The sequence below is a fragment of the Anas platyrhynchos genome, chromosome 24 (genome assembly GCF_047663525.1).
Source record: "Anas platyrhynchos isolate ZD024472 breed Pekin duck chromosome 24, IASCAAS_PekinDuck_T2T, whole genome shotgun sequence".
In the NCBI taxonomy this organism is placed as follows: Eukaryota; Metazoa; Chordata; class Aves; order Anseriformes; family Anatidae; genus Anas; species Anas platyrhynchos.
Window position 1 is genome coordinate 7,273,792 of NC_092610.1, and position 27,379 is coordinate 7,301,170.

Genomic DNA, 27,379 nt, shown 5'->3' on the forward strand with positions numbered 1-27,379 from the left:
TCTCCCCGCCGCCCGGGGCAGAGCAGCCCCGGTGCCCCAGCCCTCAGCCCGGGCTGCCCCTCGCGGGCAAACGTGGGCGCTCCACGGGGCGCATGCGGACCGGCGTCGCCGGCAGCACCTAGCTCCCCGCTACCCCGGCGCAGCCGGACGGGCTGTGGCAGCGCGGGCGGCGGAGCTCCCCCAGCCCGGTCCCCGGGGCTGAGCGAGCCGCGCCGCTGCCGCTGCCGCCGCGCCCGCCCGAGTGAAGCTGAGCGGAGCCGAGCGGCGCGAGACGCGTGGCGGTGGCGCAGCCGAGTCAAGCTGGGGCCGCCGCTATTTAGGGCGGGCATGGTAGGCGCCGCCACAGCCAGAGCGGGCGCGGGACGGCGGGGACGGCAGGTGAGTGCCGGCCGCGGGGCGATGCCGGGGAGGCACCGGCGTGCTGCAGGGCGCCGCCGGCGGGTGCCTCAGCGCCGACGGGACGGCCGCCGCCGCCGTGGTTTGGCCCGGCCGGGCGACGGGGTCCTCCCGCGGTGCCCGGTCGAAGTTGGCCGCTGCGGCGGGAGCCCACCGGGGACCGGGGGGGACCCCTCCCGGGGGCGGGAAGCGCTCCGTGGGGCTCCTCCACCGGCGCCGCTTCCCCCCGCCCTGCCGGCCCGTCGGCTCCGGGGCCGAGGTGGCCGCCGTCCTGCACCCCAGCGTCGGAGGCCGCCGCCGGAATGGCTCGCGGGGCGGGCGGAATTTGCAGGCCGGGGCCTGCGGCGGCCGCCCCCAGCCCAGTGGAAACTGTTGTGCCCGCGGGGGCCTGCGCGGTCCCCAGCCTCAGCTGAGTGGGTAGAGGTGGGAGCCGAGGAACACCGGCCGTGGACGTGAGTACGAGTTCATCTTTAAGGGAAGCATTGCGCTCACAAGCAATGTGGAGTTTTAAATGATTTACATTTTGATATTGCAGATCTTCTTCCCCATTTATACAGTGATATTTGGTAGATGAAGTGAACCGCTTCGAAAGTGTAATTTCTATGTGAAATGATCTAGGGAAAGCTTTGAGACACGGAAAACCGTGTTTCGGAGATCCGTCATGTTGGATTGGTCCTAGTGTTATCCCACGCCATCCTGATTTGTACTACGAGTGACCCAGCAGTCTGGCTTCTTCCTCACTCCTGCTTCAGGTATGATGGCGACCAAATGTCACTGCTGTTGTGGTGCTAGCATAAAGCTGAGAGCCCGCATTGTAATGTTATACTCCTGGAGTCATCCTTTTCTTTCTGTGTGCATGTACCTGCTTGGGTGTGAGCTGGGTTTTCCAGTTCAAAGCTGTCACTTCGAGCCCTTGTTCTGTCATTGTATGTCTCTTGTTGCTGCAAACAGTGGATGTGTAATACTTTTGGGGATGAGTATTGGTACCACAGCAAAGAGCAGGAGTTCAGCAGAATTATAAAACAGCCAGTGACAAGGTTTGAGGCAGACAGTGATCATTTTTCCAGTATACCGTGGACACCAATATGTGAGACATGACAGGGGCTTAAAGGAGAATAAAATTTCCCCAGAGAGACCTTCTCTTCCCCAGTTTTAAGATTGATGTAAACTCCAGGGAAGAAACATCATTCACAAAACTAAGTGGGCAGCTGCCTTCAGAGCAGCGGAAAGGTACCTTTGCCAGTAATTGTAATTTCTTTATTGTTATACTGATGTCTATGGAATGTTAAACAGGTCATTCCAGGAAGCAATGGCTAAGATCCATGAGGTTTCTCAGGACAGATGTGTTTTTTTGTATTTACCCCAAAGTTAAGATGGTATCATAACAAAGAATTTAGCTTGTGCATCATACACTCCTCTTAAATATTAAAATGAACAAATATCACACATATTGTCAATCTGTTGTTTTTCATGTTGCCCGTAACATTTTTCCCTTTTACTCCCAGATCCTGGCTGTCCCAGAATAGCATCATCACCAGACATCACTCTTATTTCTTCTGAAATCACAGATTGTTCTGTCTTCTTTGCAGCCAGTGGTCACTCCCTATATCACACTTCTGGTAGGCTAGAAGGAGATCGAAATTGAGCACATGTAATGCAGGCATGTGTGAGTAAATGGCAGAGAATCAGAAAATAGAAAAATCAAATCTGCTCTGTGGTGTGAGCAATGCTGGTTCACAGCATTTTTAGAGTTCTGCAAAGTATATTTTTAAATTCAAACATGTCAAAATGCAGGAAGATGTGATGGGCCTGGCTGCTTTCAGTGTCTTTTACAGAGAGTAAGCATGATGACAGTACACAGTCCTCACCTAAATGCAGAACAAAAATCAGTGGCAAAGTGTTCCTACCTGGCAGAGTCACGGAAAAGTTCTTTCCTCCTGTTCATGCTCTGAAACGGTGAAGAATGGGAGCCCTGGTTCCCCAGTGGCACCCAGTGAGAAGCTGTTACAAGCAGTTGTGTCATTCCTTACCAGTTAGTGCATCATAGCATAAAGCTGAGTCCTGAGCCAGTTTCAGATTTGAACTATGGTGTCCTGCAAAGCTTGCACTGTCTTGGATTTTGGTTCATTTTGAGTTGGCTAAGTTTACAGTGTATTGAAATAAATAAAAATATAAATAGTATTTGCACTGTTTTTCACAGGGCAAAAGGCCCTTTCTAATCTATTTTGCTTCCTCAGTACTGGGCTGTTGGAAATCGTGTTTCAGAAAGATTGTTTAAGCTATTCTTAAAAAATGTCTTTGACAGAGATGTCACAGTGTCTCCAAGCAAATCTTTTAAGACCTTCACTACCCTTACCATGTGCAAGGTCTTAACAGCTCAGTTTTCCTTGGTGCAGCTAAATCCCTCTCCTTTCAGTGATATTAGTCATAGTCATGGGGAACAGACTTTTCCTTCCTGTTCTGCAGCAGGCTTTCATGAATATAAAGTCTGTTGAACATCTCCAGCTGAGTCCTTTCTAGCCCAGACATGCCTGTTCATTCAGTTTATTCTCATAGATTCACTTTTCTGAAAATCCTCACTGCTTTCCTTTGACCTCTTCCTATGCGGTCCATATCTGGGGAACACAGTGCCCAAGGCTGAACACAAGGCTTCCATTTGGCTTTGTTCAAGATGAACAGATTAAGATCTATCAGAGGTCCTATTTAAGAATAGGACAAATCTACCAAAGTCTTTGCCACTTTAAAGGGGTACAATATTGTTGACACTGATGACAGTACATGTTGGTCCTACACTATGCAGAGCTATTATTTAGCTGGTTACACTCCATCATATGCTAGGACAGCTGCTTATTTCTACCTGAACTAAATACAAATCATAGAATCATAGAAACTCAAGGTTGGAAAGGATCTACAAGATCATCTAGTCCAACTGTCCTCCTATCACCAATACTACCCACTAAGCTATTAAATCATCTCTTGTAGCACCTCGTCCAAGTGGTTCTTTAACACTGTCAGGGATGGTGACTCCAGACTAAACAATCCCAGTTCCCTCAGCCGCTCCTCACAGGACTTGTGTTCAGGCCCTTCACCAGCTTTGTAGCCCTTCTCTAGACATGTTCCAGGGCCTCAATGACCTTCTTGTAGTGAGGGGCCTAAAACTGAACACAGTACTCAAGGTGTGGCCTCACTAAAGCTGAGTACAGGGGGATGATCACCTCCCTGCTCCTGCTGGCTACACTATTTCTAATACAGGCCGGGATGCTGTTTGCATTCTTGGCGACCTGGGCACACTACTGACTCACGTTCAGCCGAGCATTCATCAACACTCCTAGGCCCCTTTCCTCTTCACAGTCTTCTAGCCACTCTGACCCTAGCCTGTGGCATTGCATGGGGTTGCATTGTCCATTGCAAGGACATCGAGGTGCTCGAGCGGGTCCAGAAAGGGCGACGAAGCTGGTGAGGGGCCTGGAGAACAAGTCCTACGAGGAGCGGCTGAGGGAGCTGGGCTTGTTCAGCCTGGAGAAAAGGAGGCTCAGGGGCGACCTTATTGCTCTCTACAGGTACCTCAAAGGAGGCTGTAGTGAGGTGGGGGTAGGCCCGTTCTCCCACGTGCCTGGTGACAGGACGAGGGGGAATGGGCTAAAGTTGCGCCAGGGGAGTTTTAGGTTAGATGTTAGGAAGAACTTCTTTACCGAAAGGGTTGTTAGACATTGGAATGGGCTGCCCAGGGAAGTGGTGGAGTCACCATCCCTGGAAGTCTTTAAAAGACGTTTAGATGTAGAGCTTAGGGATATGGTTTAGTGGGGACTGTTAGCATTAGGTCAGAGGTTGGAGTCGATGATCTTGAGGTCTCTTCCAACCTAGAAATTCTGTGATTCTGTTGTTGTGACCAGAGTGCAGGACCCAGCACTTGACCTTGTTGAACCTCATCCTATTGGCCTTTGCCCATCAATCCAAACTTTCCAGTTCCCTCTGAAGGGCTACCCTACCCCTCAGCAGATTGACATTTCCCCCCAACTTGGTATCATCTGCAAACTTATTGAGGGTAAACTCAATCCCCTCATCTAGGTCATCAATAAAGATATTAAACAAGATAGGCCCTAGTACCACCCCTGGGGGGACACTGCTTGTAACGGGATGCCAGCTGGACTTAACTCCATTAACGACAACTCTCTGGGCATGGCCCTCCAGCCAGTTCTTTATCCAGAGAAGAGTATACCTGTCCAGGCCACGGGCAGCCAGTTTCCCCAGGAGAATACTGTGGGAGACCATGTCAAAGGCCTTGCTGAAGTCTAGGTAGACTACGTCAATATCCTTTCCCTCATCTACCAGTCTGGTCACCCGGTCATAGAAGGAGATGAGGTTGGTCAGGCAGGACTTGCATTTCATAAACCTGTGCTGTCTGGGCCTGATCCCCTGGATGCCATGCAGTACAAATACCTTGTACTTGTTCTTATACTCAAATTTGATCTTCTTAATTTTGTTCTCTTTTATGCTAAAACCTATCCAGTGTTATATCACTGGAAGAAGTCTACCATCCACTTCATTAACCAAGCCATTACTGAAAGCAGTACCAGCTTCTGGGCCTTCTAGTTCCCATCACAGGAGAATTACATTCTGCATGTGTGTAGGTAAACCCCTGTGTATGCTCTGACACATTTGGCTGCCAGTTCTGGATGAGGTCATTCAGCCCAAGGTTGTTCCCAGTTTCTTCCTGAATTGCGTCCAGAACAGAGGGTAAGGAGGAGCAGGATAAATGAATGCTTTTTCCAGGAAGTGTAAGGCCATGTTTCTGCAAATGTGCATATTGACTTTATTTACTAGGTGGGGAAGCACTGCATGAATGGTCACTGTCCTGCCCTCTGAAACTACCTCATTCCCTGTGTTGTCAGTAAGGGGGGAGATGGGGAATGAAGGGCATGTGGGTGCTCAGATTAAACATATGTATTTAGGCAGATCAATTTTACATCGTAGCTTGTATTTTTAATTCATGACTGTTTATTTCAGTGAAAATATCAGCACATCAACCAATGCCTTCCAAATTCCATTACAGGCAAAGCTGTATGATACTGTGTGTTACAAAGCTGTACATGGAAAAATTGTATTTCTTCTGGAGTTCTGGACTGGAAAAGAAAGCAGGCAAAGAAAAAATGGCTAAAGCTTAAAAGTGAAACTTGATGCATTTGGATGGCCCTGAGAAACTAATGGACCACTGCTCAGAGATGAAGTCTCATGGGAATGGCAGCATACCTTGAAACCAAGTTGAATAAAGCATCGACAGATGATCTGCAGAGCAGAGCACAGTGCAGTGCTGAACTGAGCGCAATTAGTTTGGCTGGAACCTGCAAGTATTTTTCCTTCTTTGTATCTCTTTCCAGCATCTATGATTATGGATTACAGCTGATTATAAAAGTGCCACACATCAGTGTGTTGTCAGCATTATTCTCATCCTAAATCCAAAACACAGCATCATACCAGATACTAGGAAGAAAGCTAACTGTATCCCAAGCAAAATCAGGACACAGACATGCCAGGTCAGGCCTTCTGCAGCAATAAGACTGTCCAGATCAGAAACAGCATCACTGTACTTGGCCTGAATCCCACTTTGCAGAACTTGGGTATGCCTGTGTTACAAAGGCACCTCTGGGCTTGTCTGCAAACCCAAATTCACTCTGTGTCTGTGCTGTGCACAGGTCACCTGGCACTGAGAGGCCTTCAGTGTGATGGAAGACTTGGCACAAGGCTACTTCTGGGCATGGGCTCATGCAACCTCATCTTTGCATGCCTATCTGCTGGGCTTCACAGGGACATTTAGTTGCCCATATGTGCCTAGACGTCAGTCACCTACATTTGAGCTAATTTTCTAAACTTTCTTTATAGTCAGAGGAGAGAAATCAGTCCTTTTGAGATGAGATTCATCAAATTGTAAGCAACAATATGATCTTCCTTCCTGGTAGTTAACTTAGGTCAGGTGATTGACTGACATGTTGGTCGTTGACTGACATCTGTGATATGTACTGCTTAGTTGTATGAATCTCATCTGATGTGTTTAATCTCATACCACACTATATCTGATCAGCCCTTATAATTCCACTTATTGTATGATACTGAATAATAATGGAAGGGGAAACATGAGGAAAGCAAGTCATCGGAGATGTCTGTCGTGGTTGTCATTGGACACTGTAAGGCTGATGGAGTTAAGGAGTTTAGGTAATGCTAGAGCTAAGTGCCCTAGCTTCTTCCTCCAAAGAAATCATGGTAACGTACGCTGTGCTATAGCATCTATCAGCATCACTGCTCACTAAATCCCAACCTTTCTTTTTGATAATCATAGAATCATAGAATGGTTTGGGTTGGAAGGGGCCTTTATAGATCATCTAGTCCAGCTCCCCTGTGATGGGCAGGGACATCTTTCACTAAATCAGGCTGCCCAAAGCCCCATCAGAAGTCATATTTAGTTAAAAGATATATCAGCAGCTGTGGATTGGCAGTTAGCAATGGGCTGGATAGCTCTTACACACTGGCCATGTATATAGACAGGAGAGAGAAAATAAACAGCATTTTCTTCAAAGCTGAGCAAAAAAATAGAAACTGGGAAGGGGGAAGAGAAAGTACTAAACATTGCCAGTACTTGCTTGCTAATTACCATAGTTGCTATTTTAAAATAGGACATGTTTTTTATACAATTTAGCACTTAGATTACTGTTCTCTCTATCAAAGAAACAAAATAAGCATACCTGATTTACTTTGAAATAGTTACAATAATCTTAGCATTAGAGATTTAATTGTGCTGCATGAACCATGCTAGAGTGAACATGTGAAATATCATGTATACTTCTCTGGAAACATGAACTCTTTTGTACCAGCTCCCCTTACAGTCAAGGAAGAGAGATGCTCTCCCTGAAGGGCAGGTTATTCAAGCTGTCTTAGCAGCTGACCGGCTCTGACTCTCAGATGTCTAAGTGGACTGTGATGAATCCCACCTTAACTTTGTTATTTGCACATGATACATCACTGAAGTAGGGGACAAGGAGAGGAATGCTGAAAACAGTGTTCATATTACTGAATTAATAATAACAAGTAGAAAACGTTATATCCATAGCAAACAGAATTGATATATCAGTGTAGACCTAATGTAATAAAGCTAAGAAAATAAAGTTTTATAATAATAAGCTTTGGAAATACACATTTTAATTTGACTAGCAATATAATGCTATCAATCAATGGTTAATCTATACGTATGGTATATGAGATTTGTAATTTCCTCATATTGGTTAGATAATTGATGAAGTGCAATAGCGTGTTGAATTAAGAAATGCTGATTAAGTCATCTCATAGAAAATAAAGGTCGGGAAGGTGCAAAATAGCTATGACTGGAGTATTAAAGCTCTACTTCTGGAAATATGTTCAAGTATTAAAAAGTTGTTTGGTGTTGATACACCTGAGATCTCATGTGAAAGCTCAGAAATGTCTTGAATAATCAGAATAACAATTCTAACCAGTAACACAGTTGTCTTGCTGCTCCCCATGAGAAATTCAGGTGCAAACTTGTGCTCCTGTTGATTCAGCTCAGTGTCTGAAGAATTTTTAATAATTTATTCTACTAATGCACATGCTTGCTACAAAGGGAATCAGGATCCTGTGAAAAACATCAGGATGCATGTGGATAGACCTGGGTTTATGTATAGATGTGATGCCTACACAGGCAAGTGCCTACACTACCTGCCTGATGTGTAGGCAGGAGGGATCCACCCTTTGTGCTGCATTGTGAGGGGCACCCACAGGACACTGGCCATAACAAGGCCCTCTGCTGTGTGCCCAGAGTGCACAGTGCAACTTCATGGCTATGGGAGAGGGAGGACAACAGGCTGAGACCATGAGGAGTGTCTGCTCCCTCCTGCCAGCAAAAGTGGTCCTGTACTCTGCAAAACCATGCTAAGTCCTCCAGGCAGGAGCACAAGACATCTTAGGGGAACATCACTCTGCCACACACAGTGGGGTTGAGAACAGTGGAGCAAAGAATTGATCTTGCCTTAAGTGCTGAGTGACATTAGTGTGGCTTTGAGGGTTGCTGCTTCCTGCAAGTGCTTTAGGCGTTTCCCAAGAACTGTGACTTCCAGCTCTCAGTCATTGCTTTAGTGAAAAACAAACGAGCAATTGCAGTTGTGCTCATTCCTCTTTCCTAGGGACAGGGCAGCTTGTCCCAAGCTAACAGGGACAGTTTTTTAGATTCCCCGTGTTTTGCTCTTAGTTTAGTTTATGTACCCAGTATTGAAATAATTTCCTCATCGTATGAGGATACTTCTATTCGAGATTACTCTGCTAACAGGTTGCTAACAGTAAGTTCAAATGGCTCATTAGCTTGTGTGTAATGGACAGCAAATAACCACAAATAATCACCATTGCTGTTCTTAAACTTTCTCTCCAATATATTTTCTTGTTCATTTATGATAATAATGTGGTAGTCGTTTCAGTACATGGTGCTACCTAATTCTACTTTATTGTGCAAGGTACATGAGTATATATATTTTTTAAGTTTATTCCATCTCATCTATAGCTTTTGCAAAATGTTGTTCCTTCCCGTATCTGTTTCAGACAGCTTAATCCAAAGCCAGGAATCTAGTTAGGACTATGATTACTTTTGCAGCATATCCAGTTCTTCGTACTGGAACTTTGTGCATGCATTATGTGCATGCAAATCTAGTCACATTCCATTTTACTGATTTTACCACCTTTTGACGTCTACACAATCTGCATTTTCAGTGGTCCTAATTTTTCAGTACAATACACTGTCACGTTACTTTGTTTTTCTCCCGGAAGGTGTGTCTTGATTTGACTATGTTCTGTGGACTGGCAAATTTTTATAGCTTCTTGAGCAAGTCTTGTCTTTGGTTTGTGTTCTGGTCTCAAAGTTGGACTCTGCAAGCACTCTAATGCTGTGTACTTGAGTCATTGTCCCTAGTATACAAGAACTTAGAAACGTCTCCCTCTTTTGAGTTCTCCTATGAATGTCTTCTTCAAAAATATGAGTATTGTTAGGAGTGCCATCTGCTGTTTGCTAGGTCACACAGAGTGTGTCTTCGTTACTGGTCAAGGTTTCAGCATGACAGAATACGTAGTTTATTTAGGCAAGATAGCAGATTCTATGTTTAAATGAAAAATTAAAGCCAGTTACAAAACAATGGGAAAGCAAATGGATTTTCATTGGTTTCCTGAAATTTAGCACCATTTTAAGCCGTCCCTGGCTGTTACCCAGCTACAAGGTAGAGCATATACTCTCTAATTCCTCTGACTTCAGTGTGAAGTTAAAAGAAACATTTTCAATATCTTAAAAGATATTTCATCATGTTCTATCTTTTTTCTGCTCTATTCAGTGAAAGAGCAAATTCTGAGCAATTTCATTTCAATATATTTATTTCTGTATATACTGCTTACCTCACACTGACACAGATATTCATGGGATCACCAAAGCATTCTCTTTGCACCTGAGCATTGTCAGAATGTGTTGTCAGCTGCATCATAAAATTGCTTTCTGCAAAAATCATCCTAATGGTAGCTGTACTCCAGAAGGGACAGGAATGTGTCCTGACTTAGTTTATGCTGTGGACTAAGTATCTTCGGAAATTTTGGGCATCTCTCCTGTCTCCTGTGCGCGGGCTGCCGTTAAGTATGCTCATTGTCCACACGATGGCAGTCTAACTATCTTTTGGTGCTATTAACCTCACGTTTGCAAGTGTGCCTGCCTTGTCACACTTTAGAGTTTAAAAGGGAGCAACATCTCTCCCTCCCTGCTTTTCCCTTTCTGTGTTTGTCGTGGTTCCACTTGAGTGGGCAGCCGAGCTCCACCACAGCCGCTCTCTCACTCCCCCTCCTCAAAGAGGAATGGGGAGAAAATATGTGAAAAGGGCTCAAAGGTTGAGATAAGGATGAGAAAATCCTGCAATGATTATTGTAACGGGCAAAACAGACTCGGCATAAGGAGATAGTAAGATTTATTGCTCATTGCTAACAAGCTAGAGAAGTGAGAAACAAAGGAAAGAAACTAAAAGCACCTTCCCCCCCATCCACCTTCTTCTGCCTCCTCCCCCCAAGCGGCACAGGGGAACGGGGGAATGGGGGTTATGGTCAGTCTACAGCACTTCTTCTCTGCCGCTCCTTCTCGGTCACTCTCGTCCCCTGTGCTGTGGGGTCCCACCCATGGGATGCAGTCCTTGATGAACTGATCAGGCGTGGGCTTCCCACAGGCAGCACCTCTTCCAGAACTGCTCCAGATATGGGTCCGTACCACGGGGTCCATCCCTCAGGAGAAAACTGCTCCAACCTGGCTCCCCTACGGGCAGCAGCTCCTGCCGGGTCACCTGCTCCTGCGTGGGCTCCTCTCCATGGGCTACAGGTCCGGCCCGGAATCTTCCACAGGCGGCAGCCTCCGTCGGTGCAGGGCCACCTGCTCCACTGTGGTCTCCTCCACGGGCTGCAGAGTGGAACCGTGCTCCACCGTGGCACTCCATGGGCTGCAGGGGGACATCCTGCTTCACCATGGTCCTCACCACAGGCCGCAGGGGACTTCTGCTCCGGCGCCTGGAGCACCTCTCCCCCTCCTTCTGCACTGACCTTAGCACCTGCAAGGCCGTTCCTCACTCCTCTCACTCTCCCAGCTGCTGTGAGGTGCAGCATTTTTTTCCCTGTCTTAAATATGCTCTCACAGAGGTGCAAAACAACATCGCTTATTGGCTCAGCTCTGGAAAACAGTGGGGCCCTTACCAAACATGGGGCAGCTTCTAGATCCTTCTCACAGAAACCACCCCTGCTACCAAAACCTTGCCACGTAAACCCACTACAGTGTTACTATAACTATAGAACTGAAACAGGAAGCAACTTTTCAAAAGAAGAACCTGGCTTTAGGTAAGCACCTTGAACTATGAAAACATTATTAACATTATTGATGATAACAGTGGTTACCACCAACAGCTAAAATGTATTCTCATTTCACATTGAATACATGCCTTGCTTCACCTTCCATACCATGAACTGTGGTTTCCATTTTTCTGCTCAGTTAAAAAGCAGTGCGCTAAAACCGTATCTTAATTTCATTATTGTTTTCCTGTGGTGATGTTCTCTTTTCTTCTTTTTGATGAACTAAAGAGAACTCATCCAATCTCTCCAGCATATCAAAGCATTATTACACACATCCTGGACTTAGCCAGGAACCACTGAATGTGCAGACAAAGGACCCGACCTAAAGGTTCTTTCCCTATGCAGCCTTCAGTACTTTACTTACAAATGAGGGACACAGTCATCCTAGATCATGTCTTGGGTGAAGGAGGGAGACAGTCACAGTCCTCGTCTGTAGTGGCCCTGTGTTTGGGATATGCCACTCTCACCCCACTGGCAGCAGAGGAGGCTACTATGACTGAGCTGTTTGCTGAGGTTGTACCATCACTATGAAAGAGCTTTACTTCAGGATCACTCTGTACCTTGTTTTATCCTCAACCTCACTGTATGGGTCTAAGTTTGTCTTATCTGCCCTTGACCACCAAATCTGCGTGCCATTTTGGGGACAGTAGTGTGGATAAACAGGTTTGGCCTCCTTTGCTCTATGCCATTCTGGAATGCTCATGGAGCAAGACTTGCCTGCCATCATCCAACACAATCCTGGAGTTTGTTCCAAACTATCCATTGTATGTCATGTGTTCTGCTATGAAAACCTCATCCTGGTAGGCTGCAATATCGCATTCAATTTATTTCGTGCAATTTGAACGGAAAAAATACCCACATCCCATAGCCAAGGGCACCAGGAGAAGCCCAAGAAGAGGAGTCAAGGATAGAGCTTATATAGCCAACTCATCTGATAGGATTTCCATCTTGAGAAGTGTGGGTGAAAACCTACAGTGCCTTGTCGGGTAGAGAGACCATACCAGAAAGAGCACCGTGGCCTTATGGCTTCAGCACTGTAAACATAACTTCAGGTACCGCAGCTAAGGGCCTGCAGTTACCCACACTGTAGATTGCACATAGTTAAGACAATCATACTACTGAGAGAATCATACCATTGAGAGAGGGTAGTTCAGTTTTCACTCAGTGCTTGTGCCATGTTCCAGAGATCATTTAAACTCTGTCTAGGCAACACATCCCACTGGAAGATTCTCCTCAGCTGAACATGCCTCTTCATCCTTTTTAGCTCACAGTATTTCAGGATGTGTATGCCTTCACAGAATCACAGAATTTCTAGGTTGGAAGAGACCTCAAGATCATCGACTCCAACCTCTGACCTAACGCTAACAGTCCCCACTAAACCATATCCCTAAGCTCTACATCTAAACGTCTTTTAAAGACTTCCAGGGATGGTGACTCCACCACTTCCCTGGGCAGCCTGTTCCAATGTCGAACAACCCTTTCGGTAAAGAAGTTCTTCCTAAGATCCAACCTAAAACTCCCCTGGTGCAACTTAAGCCCATTCCCCCTCGTCCTGTCACCAGGCACGTGGGAGAACAGGCCTACCCCCACCTCACTACAGCCTCCTTTAAGGTATCTGTAAAGAGCAATAAGGTCGCCCCTGAGCCTTCTTTTCTCCAGGCTGAACAAGCCCAGCTCCCTCAGCCGCTCCTCGTAGGACTTGTTCTCCAGGCCCCTCACCAGCTTCGTCGCCCTTTCTGGACCTGCTCGAGCACCTCGATGTCCTTCTTGTAGCGAGGGGCCCAAAACTGAACACAGTAGTCGAGGTGCGGCCTCACCAGAGCCGAGTACAGGGGGATGATCACCTCCCTAGCCCTGCTGGTCACACTGTTTCTGATACAAGCCAGGATGCTGTTAGCCTTTTTGGCCACCTGAGCACACTGCTGGCTCATATTCAGCTGACTGTCCACCATCACTCCCAGGTCCTTCTCTGCCTGGCAGCTCTCCAACCACTCATCTCCCAGCCTGTAGCTCTGCTTGGGGTTATTGCGCCCCAGGTGCAGGACCCGGCACTTCGCATTGGTGCAGCCTATCCAGATCCTTCTGCAGAGCTTTCCTACCCTCAAGCAGATCGACACATGCGCATAGCTTGGTGTCATCTGCAAACTTACTGAGGGTGTGTTCTTCTTTCCTTACTATGTAGCTACAGGTCTCACCTTGTATTTACCTATAAGTTTAATTTAGAGGTTGCTTTAGATTCTTATTCAATGTGTGTAGATTAAGAAAAGTATTTTTTTCTTTCTCCATTTTTCAACAGGAAAATCAATAGTCTCTATTCAGGATTTTTCTTAGTTGAAAAAAAAGTATTAATAAATAAAAGTATTATAAACATATATATATTGTATATAGGTATATGTAAAGTATATTAAGTATATATAAAAATAAAGTATTATAAAAGTAAATAAAAGTATTAAATTATTGGGAAGACATTCATTTTAGCTGGATAATAACTAATGTTAATTACATACTAGCCAGAACACTTATCTTCGGAGTACTCAGCCTCCTTAACCAGAAGTCTGGGACAGGTAGCATAATAACCCCTCCACAGTTCAGGTGGAAACAGAGACCTGTTGCTCTACCTGATCTGTCACAAGTCCATGGGGCCAGATGTGATCCACCTGAAGGTGCTGAGGGAGTTCGCAGAGGTGATTGCCGAGCCACTTTCCATCATCTATCAGTAGTTATGGTCAACCAGAGAGGTCCCAGATGACTGGAGACTTGTTAATGTGATGCCCATCTATATAGGGGTCATAAGGAGGACACAAGGAACTACAGGCCTGTCAGACTGACCTTGGTGCCAGGAAAGGTGATGGAACAGGTCGTCTTGAATGCAATCATACAGCATCTGCGGGATAGCCAGGGGATCAGGCCCAGTCAGTGTGGGTTCATGAAAGGCAGTCCTGCCTGACCAATCTCATCTCCTTCTGTGACCAGGTGACCCACCTGGTGGATGATAGCAATGTTTGTTGATGTACATGTAGTCTACCTAGACTTCAGCAAGGCCTTTGACACGGTCGCCCATAGTATTCTCCTGGACAAGCCGGCAGCCCATGGCTTAGACAGGTACACACTTTGCTGGGTTGAAAACTGGCTGGATGGCCAGGTCCAGAGAGTAGTGGTGAACAGACTGAAATTCAGCTGGTGACTGGTCACCGGTGGTGTTCCCCAGGGGTCAGTGTTGGGGCCCATCCTCTTTAATATCTTTATTGATGACTTGGATGAAGGAATTGAGTGCACCCTCAATAAGTTTGCAGATGATACCAAGTTGGGGGGAAATGTCGATCTGCTGAGGGGTAGGGTGGCCCTTCAGAGGGAACTGGAAAGTTTGGATTGATGGGCAGAGGCCGATGGGATGAGGTTCAACAAGGTCAAGTGCTGTGTCCTGCACTTTGGTCACAACAACCCCATACAATGCTACAGGCTAGGGTCAGAGTGGCTAGAAGACTGTGAAGAGGAAAGGGGCCTAGGAGTGTTGATGAATGCTCGGCTGAACATGAGTCAGCAGGTTTGCCCATGGAGGTGGTGGAGTCACCATCCCTGGGGGTGTTTGAAGAAAGAAAGGTTGGATGTGGTGCTTAGGGACATGGTTTAGTGGATGATAGTGGTGGTAGGGGGACAGTTGGACCAGATGATCTTGGAGATCTTTTCCAACCTTAATAATTCTGTGATTCTATGATACTAAAGTACTAATTTTAACTGGAGCACCATTAATATTTTTTTATATCAACAGTAGTGACTGCCAACTCTCGTAAATTAAGAAAGAAAGTCTCTCAAGCAGGAAATACATTCAAAGAAACTTATAAAAGTAGATCCAGAGCCCCTGATTCCTAAACACTTATGTATGCATGTAACTTTGTTTTCATAGCAATCCACTAAATTTGACATTTATTTATAGCATATGAAGTTAAATCATTAAGAAAATGTGTCTTTACAATAGCAGAGATACAGGTTTTAAGAGAATTTTATGTCCATCTGCATATCTCTGGGCAGAGCAACTGCCTGTCAGTTTTATTCAAGTAGCTCAAGAACTTGTGAGTAATGGAACTGTATTATGGTTATGTTTAAGTACTACACTGTGAGCTTTTATTCATTTATTTATACTTTTCTATATATATTTTGTGGTTCCATGCATTATATTGTGTAGAGGTACCTTACTGCTTGTAAGGGAAAAACATTTTGACTAACCTGCATAAGTCCCAGGTGATAATTTAGCATATAAGTAATATATATTAATGTCTGCACAGTGAATACCCAAGATAAAGTTCTAAGTAGGGAATAAAAATTCTGTCAGGCCCACGCATTCTCAAAATGCTCAGGGAACTAAATCTTCCATTTTATTCTGAAACCAATGAATGATATTTAATAGCTACCTTGCCGGATTATTGATATCTGATAGATGCTGCCCTGCCAGTCAGAACATGTAAGAGCTGCTCAACATGCTGTACATATTTCTTGGTCAAAGATTCACAACTGGAAGACATAGTTTATATGCACATGTGCAGGAGTTTATTAAAATTAAGAATATATGATACTTATATTTTCAGAAATACCTTGGGCATTGAGAACCCAGGTAGATACGGACTTCTGCGATTAGAATCCATTTTCCATTTGTCATTTCCATTTTCCGTTTCTAAGGATTAGAATCCATTTTCAATGGTTTGAAAGTAGCCCTCATGAGGAAAGGCCTGAGGGTTTTGGTGGACAAGAAGCTTGACATGAACTGGCAATGTGCAGTTGCAGCCCAGAAAGCCAACCATTTCTGGGGCTGCATCAAAAGCAGTGTGGGAAGCAGGGCAAGGGAGCCGATTCTCCCTCTCTGCTCTGCTCCTGTGAGACTCCACCTGGAGAACTGCATTTAGCTCTGGGTCCCCCAGCACAAGAAGGACGTGGAAGTATTAGAACAAATCCAGAGAAGGGCCACAAAGATGATCAAGGGGCTGGAGCACCTCTCATGGGAAGACAAGCTGAGGGAGTTGGGGTTGTTCAACCTGGAGAAGAGAAGGCTCTGGGGAGACCTTCCAGTACCTAAAGGGGCCCTAAAAGAAAGCTGTTGCGGGACTCTTCGACAGCGAGTATACTGATAGGACAAGGAGTAATGTCTTTAAACTAGAAAAGGGTAAATTTAGGTGAGATATTCAGAAGAAATTCTTCAGTATGAGAGTGGTATGAGGCACTGGAACAGGTTGCCCAGAGAAGATGTGGAGGCCCCATCATTGTAGGCCATTAAGACAAGGCTGGATGCATCTTTGAGCAACCTGATCTAATGGGAGGTGTCCCTGCCCATGGCAGGGCGATTGGAACTTGATGATCTTTAATATCATTTCCAACCCAAACCATTGTATGATTCTGTGAAATCCTGCAAGCTGTTCCTCTGTCACAGGGTGTAGAAACCTAACCTGGACTGCTTCTGAAATTGACTTTCAGTCGTGTTAGCCTTATTCATGGGACAGGAAATAGCCAATGCACTTTAAGTAAGTGATAACTATCAGACTTGGGAGAATTTTTCCGTTGAACATACCACTGAAAACATTGTATGTTTATAAAAATGAATTCAGTAATTTATTATCTTTCAGGCATTGCTTAGTTTCTGTTAGACCTTTTTTCCAGTGTCAGGGTGTCTGACTGGTATTTTGAAGATTTATAATTAATTTAACTTCAGACTAGTTCATTTGAGTAGAAACACCATGCTTTGCAATTTCCCCCCCACCCTCCACCCTCACCAGTGATTGATAACTGCTGGAAGCAAGAGGACTTCTTTTAGTATTGTTCATGTAGTGGTGAGTGGATGGCATGCACTTAGTTTTATTTTTATAAAAATGGTTGTTTCTTGGCATATATGGGGAAAAGCTCAATATTACATTTTGCAGTAAATGAAATCAAGATTGTATTTGGCTTTAGTCTTTAGGTAATATGGTCGTTGTCTTTAATGTTGCTAATCAGTCCGTCTCATGTTTTTGGTTTAGGTTTTCTCCTGTGTGGGATGTCTGGTCGGCCCAGCATTCAGGTAAAGAGCTTTCTTAGACTCTAAAAGTGTAAGCTGTGATATGACATACTACTGAGTCAGAGAGTCAGAGGGATGGTAAAGGTGAAAAAAAAAAAAAACCAGAAAAAAAAAAGCGGAGAAGATAAAGGAAACTGACGTTTATAAGTGGAACTTTTATTTCTGGCCAAAATGAACAATAACAAATCTACATGACCAGATAATGCTCAGCCAAAGAGCTCAATGCAACTCAAGATCCAAAGTGCAATGGTATAAGCAGGGGTTTTCAACTTCTGCTTAAAATACATAGAAGTCCATTTGGACTTTCCAACTGCAAGACAGCTACACTTTCCAAAGAGATCTGACTAACTGTCTACAAACCTAATGTCTGTACCTGGCCAGTTTGCTGAAATTATCATAAAGAATAGTATTACTCTACACATAGTGTACAATGTTTTGGAGAATAGTCAAAATGGCTTTTGTAAAGGTAAGTTTGCCTCACAAAACTGTTGAAATAAGTAGGAAAAGTTGATGTTTGTATGGATTGGTTGAAGTCCAAATCATATAATATCTTGGATTTTTAAGAGACTTTTGCCAGAGGCAAAAGGAGGTAAATAAAGGAGGCTTAGACTACCTGTGATCTGGAAAGTATGTGAGTACTGAGGTGATGACATCTGCTGATGAGACAAAGCTCTTCAAGCATAGTAAAGACAAGGACTGACTGTTCAGAGTTGCAAAAAATGTTAGGTTAAAAAGTGGGAGAAGGGACTCAGTACAGAGAGATGCAAAAAGTGAGCAAACAGGAAATAAATCCTGATGTTGCCGTTCATGCCCTTGGAATTATATTAATTGGGGCTGTTTAATGGAAATGTCAGATGAATGGTCTGTGATGATTAAAAAAGTAAATCTCAGGAACTGTTAGGAAAGGAATTGAGAGGAGAACAGGAATATCATTATGCTGAATGATTATTCTGTGGTGTATCCACATCTTCAGCTCTGTGATTCTGGTCCCTCTGTCTCAGAATGTATCAGAGTTGAAAAAGTGTGAGAAAAAGGCAAGAGTTGGGCTGAGCACATGGGCTTTTGTTGGAGACACATGACTGGATTTCTTTGTTTGCTACGGCCATTCTTATGTTTAAAAGTTCTTATCCACTGAGCTTTTGCTCAGTGTCACAACGGTGTACATTATGAAGAGGGTTGAGCCCTCTTGGAAAAAAAAAACAAACAGAGAGTAACAGTTTAGCATTAAATACGAGATTCTTCTGGGTCCCCTTATTGAAAAAATACACCTAAAAAGAAAAAGCATCTCTAAAAATAAATCTGACTGACAGAAGGTGGATATTTAAAAAACAAACAAAACAAACAAACAACAACAAACACACAAAACCAGAAAGTATTGTGTATTATGATAGGACTCAGGAGCTTGAGGGAGGCTGTTTGGCATGTTAGTATTTCATGTAGAATATACGATGTTCTAGCTCCATAGATTCCTAACCAAGTGAATCTCAGTTCTCTGTCAGATGCTGTGAAGCTGCACTAGTTATGGTTGTTAGAGGCATTTTACATCCATGGTTGGGAGGAAGCCAGCCTGATGGTTATGTTCTTGAAGAAGTTCAGCATCTCTGCTAATAGCCTTCGGATCATGCTTCAAAGCTGTTCATGATCCATATTCAGGATTTCTTTCAAGAAAGTGTGGGTTGGTATAATGTAAGTGACATTCTTGTACTTGTGAGTGGGTCTGATTGAAAGATCTCAAGGAAATCTGTCTTAGAATGTTCTCTTAAGGTCTGTAAAGATTTCAGGTTACATTAAGTGAATCTAAAGAAACGTATGGAAAGCCTGTGGTTTGTATACGTAGATACCTCAACTTCCACAAATCCTGTATTACCATTTTGGACTAAAACATTCACTTTCTTTCTCCAGATCCCCTTAATCAGCCATATTCTTCCTCTTTTGAGGGAATCACCACAAGTCATTACAATCATTCACCATGTGTGCATGATCAGGAACATCTCAGTACTTGGAACATTCTTTGAGCTTCAGCGCCAATGCATTGAATTCTGGTAACCAACATGTGACTTCAGCATTTGAAGACTGAATGTGTGTTGAAAAGAAAATCAGAATGGTCTGGAGGAATAAATGAAAACAGACCCTTGCACTGTTTAGAAACAGGTCCCAATTTACAAACCTAGCAGAAATTATGTTTACAGGAGGAATCCAGACAGCGTTGTATTATATCTTGAGTGCTCTACCAGTAGAGTCCTTTATAAATATCAAAAGCCTGACATTCAGATATTAAGAGTGGAAGAGAAAATATTCTTGAGGATAGCTTTGTCCCCAACGCTAGGGCATCAGTTACATGCCAGACATTTTTGTTTCAGCCTCCACTTTTCAATATTGATTCATGCAGCTTTGTAGAAGAAAAGTTCAGAGAGAAGGTGCAAAGTTCATAATGAATGACTTTGCCTTCATATACATAGAAATTTCAAGATGAAAATGAAAAACGCTTGAATTTCAACTTACAGTACTTCTTGTAGTAAACAGCAGAATCATGTTTGGATGATTATGTTAACATTTTGCTTTAACAATAGCATCACATAAGATGAGATGGAAAATCTGCCTTAAGAGAGTACCTTGTCTACTGTGCAATCTGATATTTTCAACAAGTTAATATTTCTTCAGTGTTGGACGCGAGTATGAAAAGTTCTATTTCAGCAAAAAGGTGAGCATTTTTCTTCATTGTCCCAGAAAGATTACATTGGAAAGTGAAATCAGTACAGAGGATGACTCAGTATAACCTTTCATCAGAGTTCTCTCTCCAGAGCTCAGCAAATAAGTCATTAAATTTTACCGAAACACCACTGGCTTTGGATGAAAGGACACTGTTAGGGCTGAAGATATCCCTGTCAGTCCTTCTGTCTGTCATAACTTTGGCAACGATCCTTGCAAATGTTTTTGTTGTTATTACAATTTTTATGACTAGAAAGCTCCACACACCTGCAAATTACCTCATTGGCTCCTTGGCAGTGACTGATCTTTTAGTGTCTGTTCTAGTGATGCCCATCAGTATTGCTTACACTGTCACCCACACGTGGGCCTTTGGCCAAGTGTTGTGTGATATCTGGTTATCGTCGGATATCACATGCTGCACAGCCTCAATCCTACATCTCTGTGTTATTGCACTGGACAGATATTGGGCTATCACAGATGCTTTGGAATATGCCAAACGCCGGACTGCTGGCCGAGCAGTGCTCATGATTGCTGTGGTCTGGATGATATCTATTAGTATTTCTGTGCCACCATTTTTCTGGAGGCAAGTGAAAACTCATGAAGAAATTGCAAAATGTACAGTGAACACAGATCAAATTTCCTACACAATTTATTCCACATGTGGAGCTTTCTACATCCCAACTGTGCTTCTCCTAATCTTGTATGGTAGAATTTATGTAGCAGCTCGATCAAGGATTCTGAAGCCACCATCATTATATGGGAAACGATTTACTACTGCACACCTGATTACTGGCTCTGCTGGGTCTTCCCTCTGCTCCATTAATGCTGGCCTTCATGAAGGGCATTCCCATTCAAGTGGATCCCCAGTACTTATCAATCATGTCAAAATAAAACTTACAGATAGTATCCTTCAAAGGAAAAGAATTTCTGCTGCAAGAGAAAGGAAAGCCACCAAAACTTTAGGCATTATTCTGGGAGCTTTCATTTTCTGCTGGCTGCCATTTTTTGTCATGTCTCTTGTCCTACCAATCTGTCAGGATGCATGTTGGTTTCATCCCATCCTACTGGACTTTTTTACATGGTTAGGTTACTTAAACTCATTAATCAATCCAGTCATTTATACAGCTTTTAATGAAGAATTTAAACAGGCTTTCCAAAAACTAATACATTTCAAAAAGTGCTTGTCTTGATTCTCTCCTATTGTGTTACTGACTCTTGTACAATCTTGCAGCCTCCCGTGAGATTTTCTGTGCTTTGATTCCTAGGGTATAGAGCAGTAACTGCCATCTCTGCTGCCCTGTGCTGTGCATGTAGCTGGGACCTTCTTGCCAATTTGCTTCTTTCTGTCTGGAATTCCATGTATCATAAGAGAACTTGTCTGTCATCTCTCCAGTGATCATTTGTATACGTAAGATCAACATATGAAGTAAGGTTTTTAACAAATGAAAGACTGTGAATCAGAAAGCTGAGTTTTGTTGATGAGATGGCACATACTACCAAGTCTGGCATACCTTTCTAACCTGATGGGAGGAAAACGTGCATATTTGCAGGACTTCAGTATTTCTGCTGTATATTATTAGCAATTTATGTAGACTGAGAAAGTTTCTGGAGAACAGGATCTGATGCCTATGTTTTCTTTAGCATGTATCCTATCCATTTGAAATTGATAAAACCAGTAACTTTTTCAGAAAACATGTGACACAGCCTGGCTGTAAGCAGCAGGCACAAAGTCATAGCAAGTATGTAAGTTCTGTGGACACTTCACAAACATATTCATTGAAGCTACACTTCCAGTAAACTGCAGAAAGAAGACAGTTTATTTGAAAGCATTTTTACACATTTTATCATGAGTAGAATAGCCAGTGCAGAAATACTACAAAATAAATAGCATGAAGATTATTGAAAATTACCTTGATTTTATGTCTTTTTTTTTTTTTTTTCTTTTTTCTTTTTTTTTCCCTACACCCGATCTGAAACAAGAAAATATGTTTAGTACCAGTGTGGAATGACTGGGGTATCAGAATGGAACCAGAAGTCTTACTCCTCAGTTCTAGTACATATTTATTCCATACACATAGAAAAACAAAGCAGCGCTAATTCAGCAAAGAAAGCTGAACATTACTGTGTCTAATCCATGGGCACCCAGACTCCTTTAGGGAGCAACTAAGTGCTTAGGAGTGAGACAATAAAAACCTACTTTTGTAAGTCTTCGTGAGAATTGAAAATCTTCAAATGATATGTAGAAAATGAGAAACCCTGGGAAAACATTGAAAGATGTGGGCAACTGAAGACTGAAGTGTTTAGATAGGTAAAGGACAACTGCTAAGAGGAAGGAAATAATCAGTTCAACATATTCATAGAAAGTAAGACAAGAAGACAGGGACGTAGAAGGGAGAGAATTAAGTGAAATGTCAAGAAAAACTTACTTATAAATTAATGTTGTTGGACTAGATATGAAGTCACTATTTCAGTAAGTCTTTGAGAACTTGCCATATAAACTTCTGTCAGAAATCATGACGTCAGGATTCTCCTCTGGGGCAGTGGAAGTGGAGTAGGTCCCTTGTAACTTCTTTGTCTCTAGGATTATTTCCCGTTTTTGGAAGGTGGGAAGCTGGCACATGGAGGATTGCTCCAGGTCTTGGTTGAAGTCTCCGAAAGGACAGCACACTAAGTGCTGCAGCCCACGTTTCATTAACCTTTTTAGCATCACTGATCATGTTATAGCAGAAATATCGTGCTCATAATGCATATCAGTAGCATGCATTGCTTTGAAAGAATTATCCCATCATCCTTCTGATAGCTGTTCCAATTCTCAGTCTGATCAAATTCAACTCCATCATCCACTGCCTTAGCCATCCCAACACACTCCACCACAGGCCACATCCATCAAAGCAATTCAGCCTCTCCTTTGCATTTCTTTCACAGCCTTTTTCTTGTTGGTGGTGCCTCAGATGAGAACTGCACCATACAGTAACGTAGTGGAACAACCCACATACTGCAGGATCAGGCAGAGCAGTTATGTAGATGGCAGAATTACAGTCCTCTCTAGTTACACACAAAGAGTTTAATTGCCACCCTGCTTGGAGGAGCCTTTCCATTTGGCATTAACACAGCAAGGCAAGATTCATTTTAACATGACCCAGCAATGTTGCCAGCAGTGGCTAACCCCCCAGAACAAAGAGCACCTTGGAAAGTTTCCTGCAGTCATATAAGTACTACTATGAGAATGTCTGTGATATGACATCCCCTCGTTCCCTCAGGAGTCCTTTCCAGTCTCCCACAATGATAGTCACACAGCCTGAAGTGTGTATAATCCCAGAAGTCACAGTATCAGACTGTGTAGACTTTTTTTTTTGCTCTACAGGAAAAGGTTTCCTGTCATGAAGACACTGCTTATTTGTGTAACTATTAAACTTCCCCTCCTCTTCCACAGATGCCCTTCCTGTGTTGTCCATCCTGCCTGCATCGTGTGCTTTCTGGATGGTTGTGTTCAATCTGGCACAGTCTTGTGGACACAGGGAGAGCAGAAAATACCAGGAGATGTACAGAAAGTGAAGTACACAGCTTTAACTGCACAAACTTACCTGTTTTACAGCTTGAAAACAAAACAAAACAAAAATAAAATCAAACAACAACCACAACAAAAGATACTACTAGGGCAAGAGGATAAAAGGTAAATCAAGAGTCAGGGTCAGAGCTGGAAGCCAGAGTGAAGGTCTTGGTTCCTTAGGGACTTCAAGGAGAGAGTCAAATATGTTTTTTCAGCAGCCCATCTCACAATCTGGCCAGCATAATCCTGACATGTCCTGCTTTATACCAGCATCTGCTGAGAGCTACAGGCTTGGCTTGCCACAGAATAGAATAGAATAGAATAGAATAGAACAGAACAGAATCAGTTCAGTTGGAAGGGACCTACAAAGATCATCTGGTTCAACTGCCTGACCTCTTTAAGGCTAGCCAAAAGTTAAAGCATATCATTGAGGGCATTGTTGAAATGTCTCCTGAACATTGCAAGGCATGGGGCACCAACCACCTCACTAGGAAGCCTGTTCCAGTGTTTGACCACACTCACAGTAATGAAATTTTTCCTCATGCCCAGTCTGAACATCTCCCGGTGCAGCTCTGTGCCATTCCCATGCATCCTGTGATCAGTTCCCAGGGAGAAGAGACTGGCATCTCCCCCTGTGCTCCCCCTCCTCAGGGAGTTGCAGAGAGCAAGGAAGTCACCTCTTGGCCTCCTTTTCTCTAGACTAGATAACCCATGTGTCCTCAGCCTCTCCTCATGAGACATGCTTTCCAGCCCTTTTACCTGCTTTGTTGCCCTCCTCTAGTTGCTTTCAAGGACCTTAATATCCTATTTCTATTCTGGATCGCAGAACTGTGTAAAATATTCAAGGTGAGGCCACAACAATGCTAGCTGTAACAGGAGAATCACCTCTTTTGACCAGCTGGCTATGCTGTGTTTAAAAGTCAGTGAAAGTCAGTATCACCCCAAAACCACCCCTATGCCACCCCAAAATCAGGTTTGCCTTCTTGACTGCCAGGGCACACTGCTGGCTCCCGTTGAGCCTGCTGTCAACCAGCACCCCCAGATCCCTTTCAGCTGAGCTGCTCTCCAGACACTCATCTCCTAATTTGTACCTGTATCTGTCCTCACGCCTTCCCAGGTGCAGCACCCATCATTTGCCTTTGTTGAACTTCATTCTGTCGATGATTGTTCAGTGCTCCAATCTACCTAGATCCCTGTGCAAGATGTCTTGTCCCTCTAGGGAGTCAACAGCACCTCTCAGGTTAGTATCACCAGCAAATTTACTAAGGATGCACTCCACTCCTGCATCCAGATCATTGATAAAAATGTTGAACAGGACTGGTCCTAGAGTTGAACCTTGGGGAACACTGCTGATGACCAGCTGCCAGCCAGATGTAACATGATTGACTATGACCTTTTGAGCCCTACCATTGAGTCAGTTCATCACCCAGCATAGCATTACCCAGCTGTTTGTCTCACAGTTGGGCAATTTGTCCAGAAGGATGCTGTGAGGGAAAGTATCAAAGACCTTACTAAAATCCTGGAAGATTACGTTCATCCTATTCCCTTCATCCACCAAGTGGGTGACCTTATCATAAAAGGAGATCAAATTACTAAAAAATTACTATGCTTGGTAATAGCTTTGTTCTTCAAATGCCTTACAATCTTCTCCATAACTTTTTGAGGGACTGAGGTTTGACCAACAGGTCTGTAGTTTCCTGTCTCCATGAGAGGTCTTCTCTCATGCCCTTTTTGTTGGTGGTTGTAACACTGGCCAACTTACAGTCAGCAGGGACTTCCTCAGGCTCACCAGACCTTTGGTAAATTGCAGAAAAGGATCCAGCTATAACATCTGCTAACTCCTTCAATACTCTGGCATGAATGGCTGTCAGGCCCCGTGAATTTATGAATGCTGAGCTGATAAAACAGTTCCCTTAGAATTTTGGTGACGACAGATGGAAAGTCACTGATCCCTCAGACATGGTCGTCCAACTCTGAGGACCGGACAGCCCAAGATCTGCCGTAACTATTAAATGCTGACGCAAAAAAGGCATTAAATACTTCCACTTTCTCCTCATCCTTAGCTGTTAGGTGACCATCTGCTTCAAATATCAGTCCATATTTTCCTTTGACCTCTTGCTATTGACAAACTTGAAAAAGCCTTTTTTATTGTCTGATGACTTCATGTTGCCTAAGGCAGGGCTTGCCTTCAGACTGGTCTCTTAATAACAACTAATCCTGTTCCTACCTGATGTTCCAAGGCAGCATGCTAGCAGTGAGCCCTAAGGTCACAGTGTTCCTGAAAAAACTTGGCAGCAAAGCTGCCACTTGGTTGTCCAAGTAATGCTGAATTTTGGTCTGCATTTCACTGAGGGAGCATCTTCTACAGGGTCCTTCAGGTGTCCTGATACCTGGTTCTAAACTTGAAATCAAAGACTTGGAGTAGCTGATGCCAACATTTAATTAGAAATACTGATAGAGGCAACGATAGCAATTGTATCAGTCCTTGCTCAGATCTGAGGACACACAACACACTACCAGAGTAATTCACTTGGAAGGGACCTCTGGAGGTTGGTAATCTAAGGTCCTGCTCCAAGCAGGGCCAGTTGTGACATCAGATGAGGTTACTGAGGGTTTTTTTCAGCCTTCCAAGAAAGAGGATGTTGGGCATCTTTAGGTAACTTGTTCCAGTGCTTGACTGTCCTCACAGTGAAAAAGATTTTCCTTATATTGGAAGATTGTCCTTATATGGACTGGCAAGTTTCCAGCAGAGGGCCACCGAGATGATCGAGACATTGGAGCACCTCTCTTACAAGGAAAGGTGCAGAGAGCTGGGACTGTTCATCCTGGAGAAGAGGAAGGTTAGAGGAGATTTCATCAATGTGTAGAAGTACTTGAAGGGAGGGTGAAGAGGACAGAGAAGAGCCAGGAGCTACTGATATATTAGGAACCGACAGTGAAAAACTGTTAAAGTCCTCAAAGTATGTTCCTCTAAAATGGTGACAGGGTTGATAGTCCAACTGAAGTGTTTCTATACTAATGCACATAGCTTTGGTAACAGACAGAAGAAGTTGGAAGCCTCTGTGCACTTAGAAAGCTATGACCTAATCACTATCACTGAAACATGGTGGGACACGAACCATATTGAATGTACACAAGACTATGGGACCCAACAAGATGCATCCCAGGGTCCTAAGGGAATTGGCTGATGTGGTTGCTAAACCATTCTCCACATCATGTTTGAAAAGTCCTAGCTGTCAGGAGAGGTCCCCAGTGACTGGAGTAAAGGGAGTATTGCATCCCTTTTTAAAAAGGGTCACAAGGAGGATCCTGGAAACTACCCACCATTAAGTCTCACCTTGGTGCCTAGTAAGATCATGGAACAGATCCTTCTGGATGTCATGCCAAAACATATGGAGGATAGGAAGATGATTAGAGACAGACTGTATGGCTTCACTAAGGGCAAATCGTGCCTGACTGTGGTGGTTTCACCGTGCTGGGCAGCTAAACCCCACAACCGCTCTCTCACTCCCCCTCCTTTAGATGAGGAGGGGGAGAAGTAAAACAAAGAACAACTCACGGGTTGAGATAAGGATAATTTAATTAAAGGGAAATAATTATAATAATTAAATAAAGACTACCATGAACTAAACAATTTAACTAAGGGGAAATAAAAAGGGAAAGGGGAAAAGGGAGGGGAAAAGGGAAAATAAAAAGAAGGGAGGAAAACAAACAAACAAAATAAATGAAAGCTATATGGAAGTGCAGAGGAAAGAAATTACTCTCTACTT

General features: G+C 43.8%; 1 protein-coding gene across 3 annotated transcripts; it reads left to right on the forward strand.

Moving 5' to 3' along the window:
* Nucleotides 1-51: 51 nt before the first annotated feature.
* Nucleotides 52-27,251, forward strand: HTR1D (5-hydroxytryptamine receptor 1D). Of its 3 annotated transcripts, none has more exons than XM_072027467.1 (5): nt 52-378; nt 1,015-1,148; nt 5,450-5,740; nt 17,313-17,353; nt 19,253-27,251. In XM_072027467.1, exon 5 carries the CDS (start codon nt 20,113-20,115, stop codon nt 21,247-21,249), a length of 1,137 nt encoding a protein of 378 aa, XP_071883568.1. In that variant the 5' UTR covers nt 52-378; nt 1,015-1,148; nt 5,450-5,740; nt 17,313-17,353; nt 19,253-20,112; the 3' UTR covers nt 21,250-27,251. The 3 variants fall into 3 exon arrangements, with proteins under 3 accessions (XP_071883568.1, XP_071883569.1, XP_071883570.1); XM_072027468.1 differs by lacking the exon at nt 52-378 and adding an exon at nt 388-848 and having other exon boundaries at nt 932-1,148; XM_072027469.1 differs by lacking the exon at nt 52-378 and adding an exon at nt 388-848.
* The last annotated feature ends 128 nt before the right edge of the window (nt 27,252-27,379 follow it).

Coding starts and splice junctions, on each gene's coding strand:
- HTR1D (XM_072027467.1), top strand. CDS start 20,113: ATGACTCAGTATAACCTTTCATCAGAGTTCTCTCTCCAGAGCTCAGCA.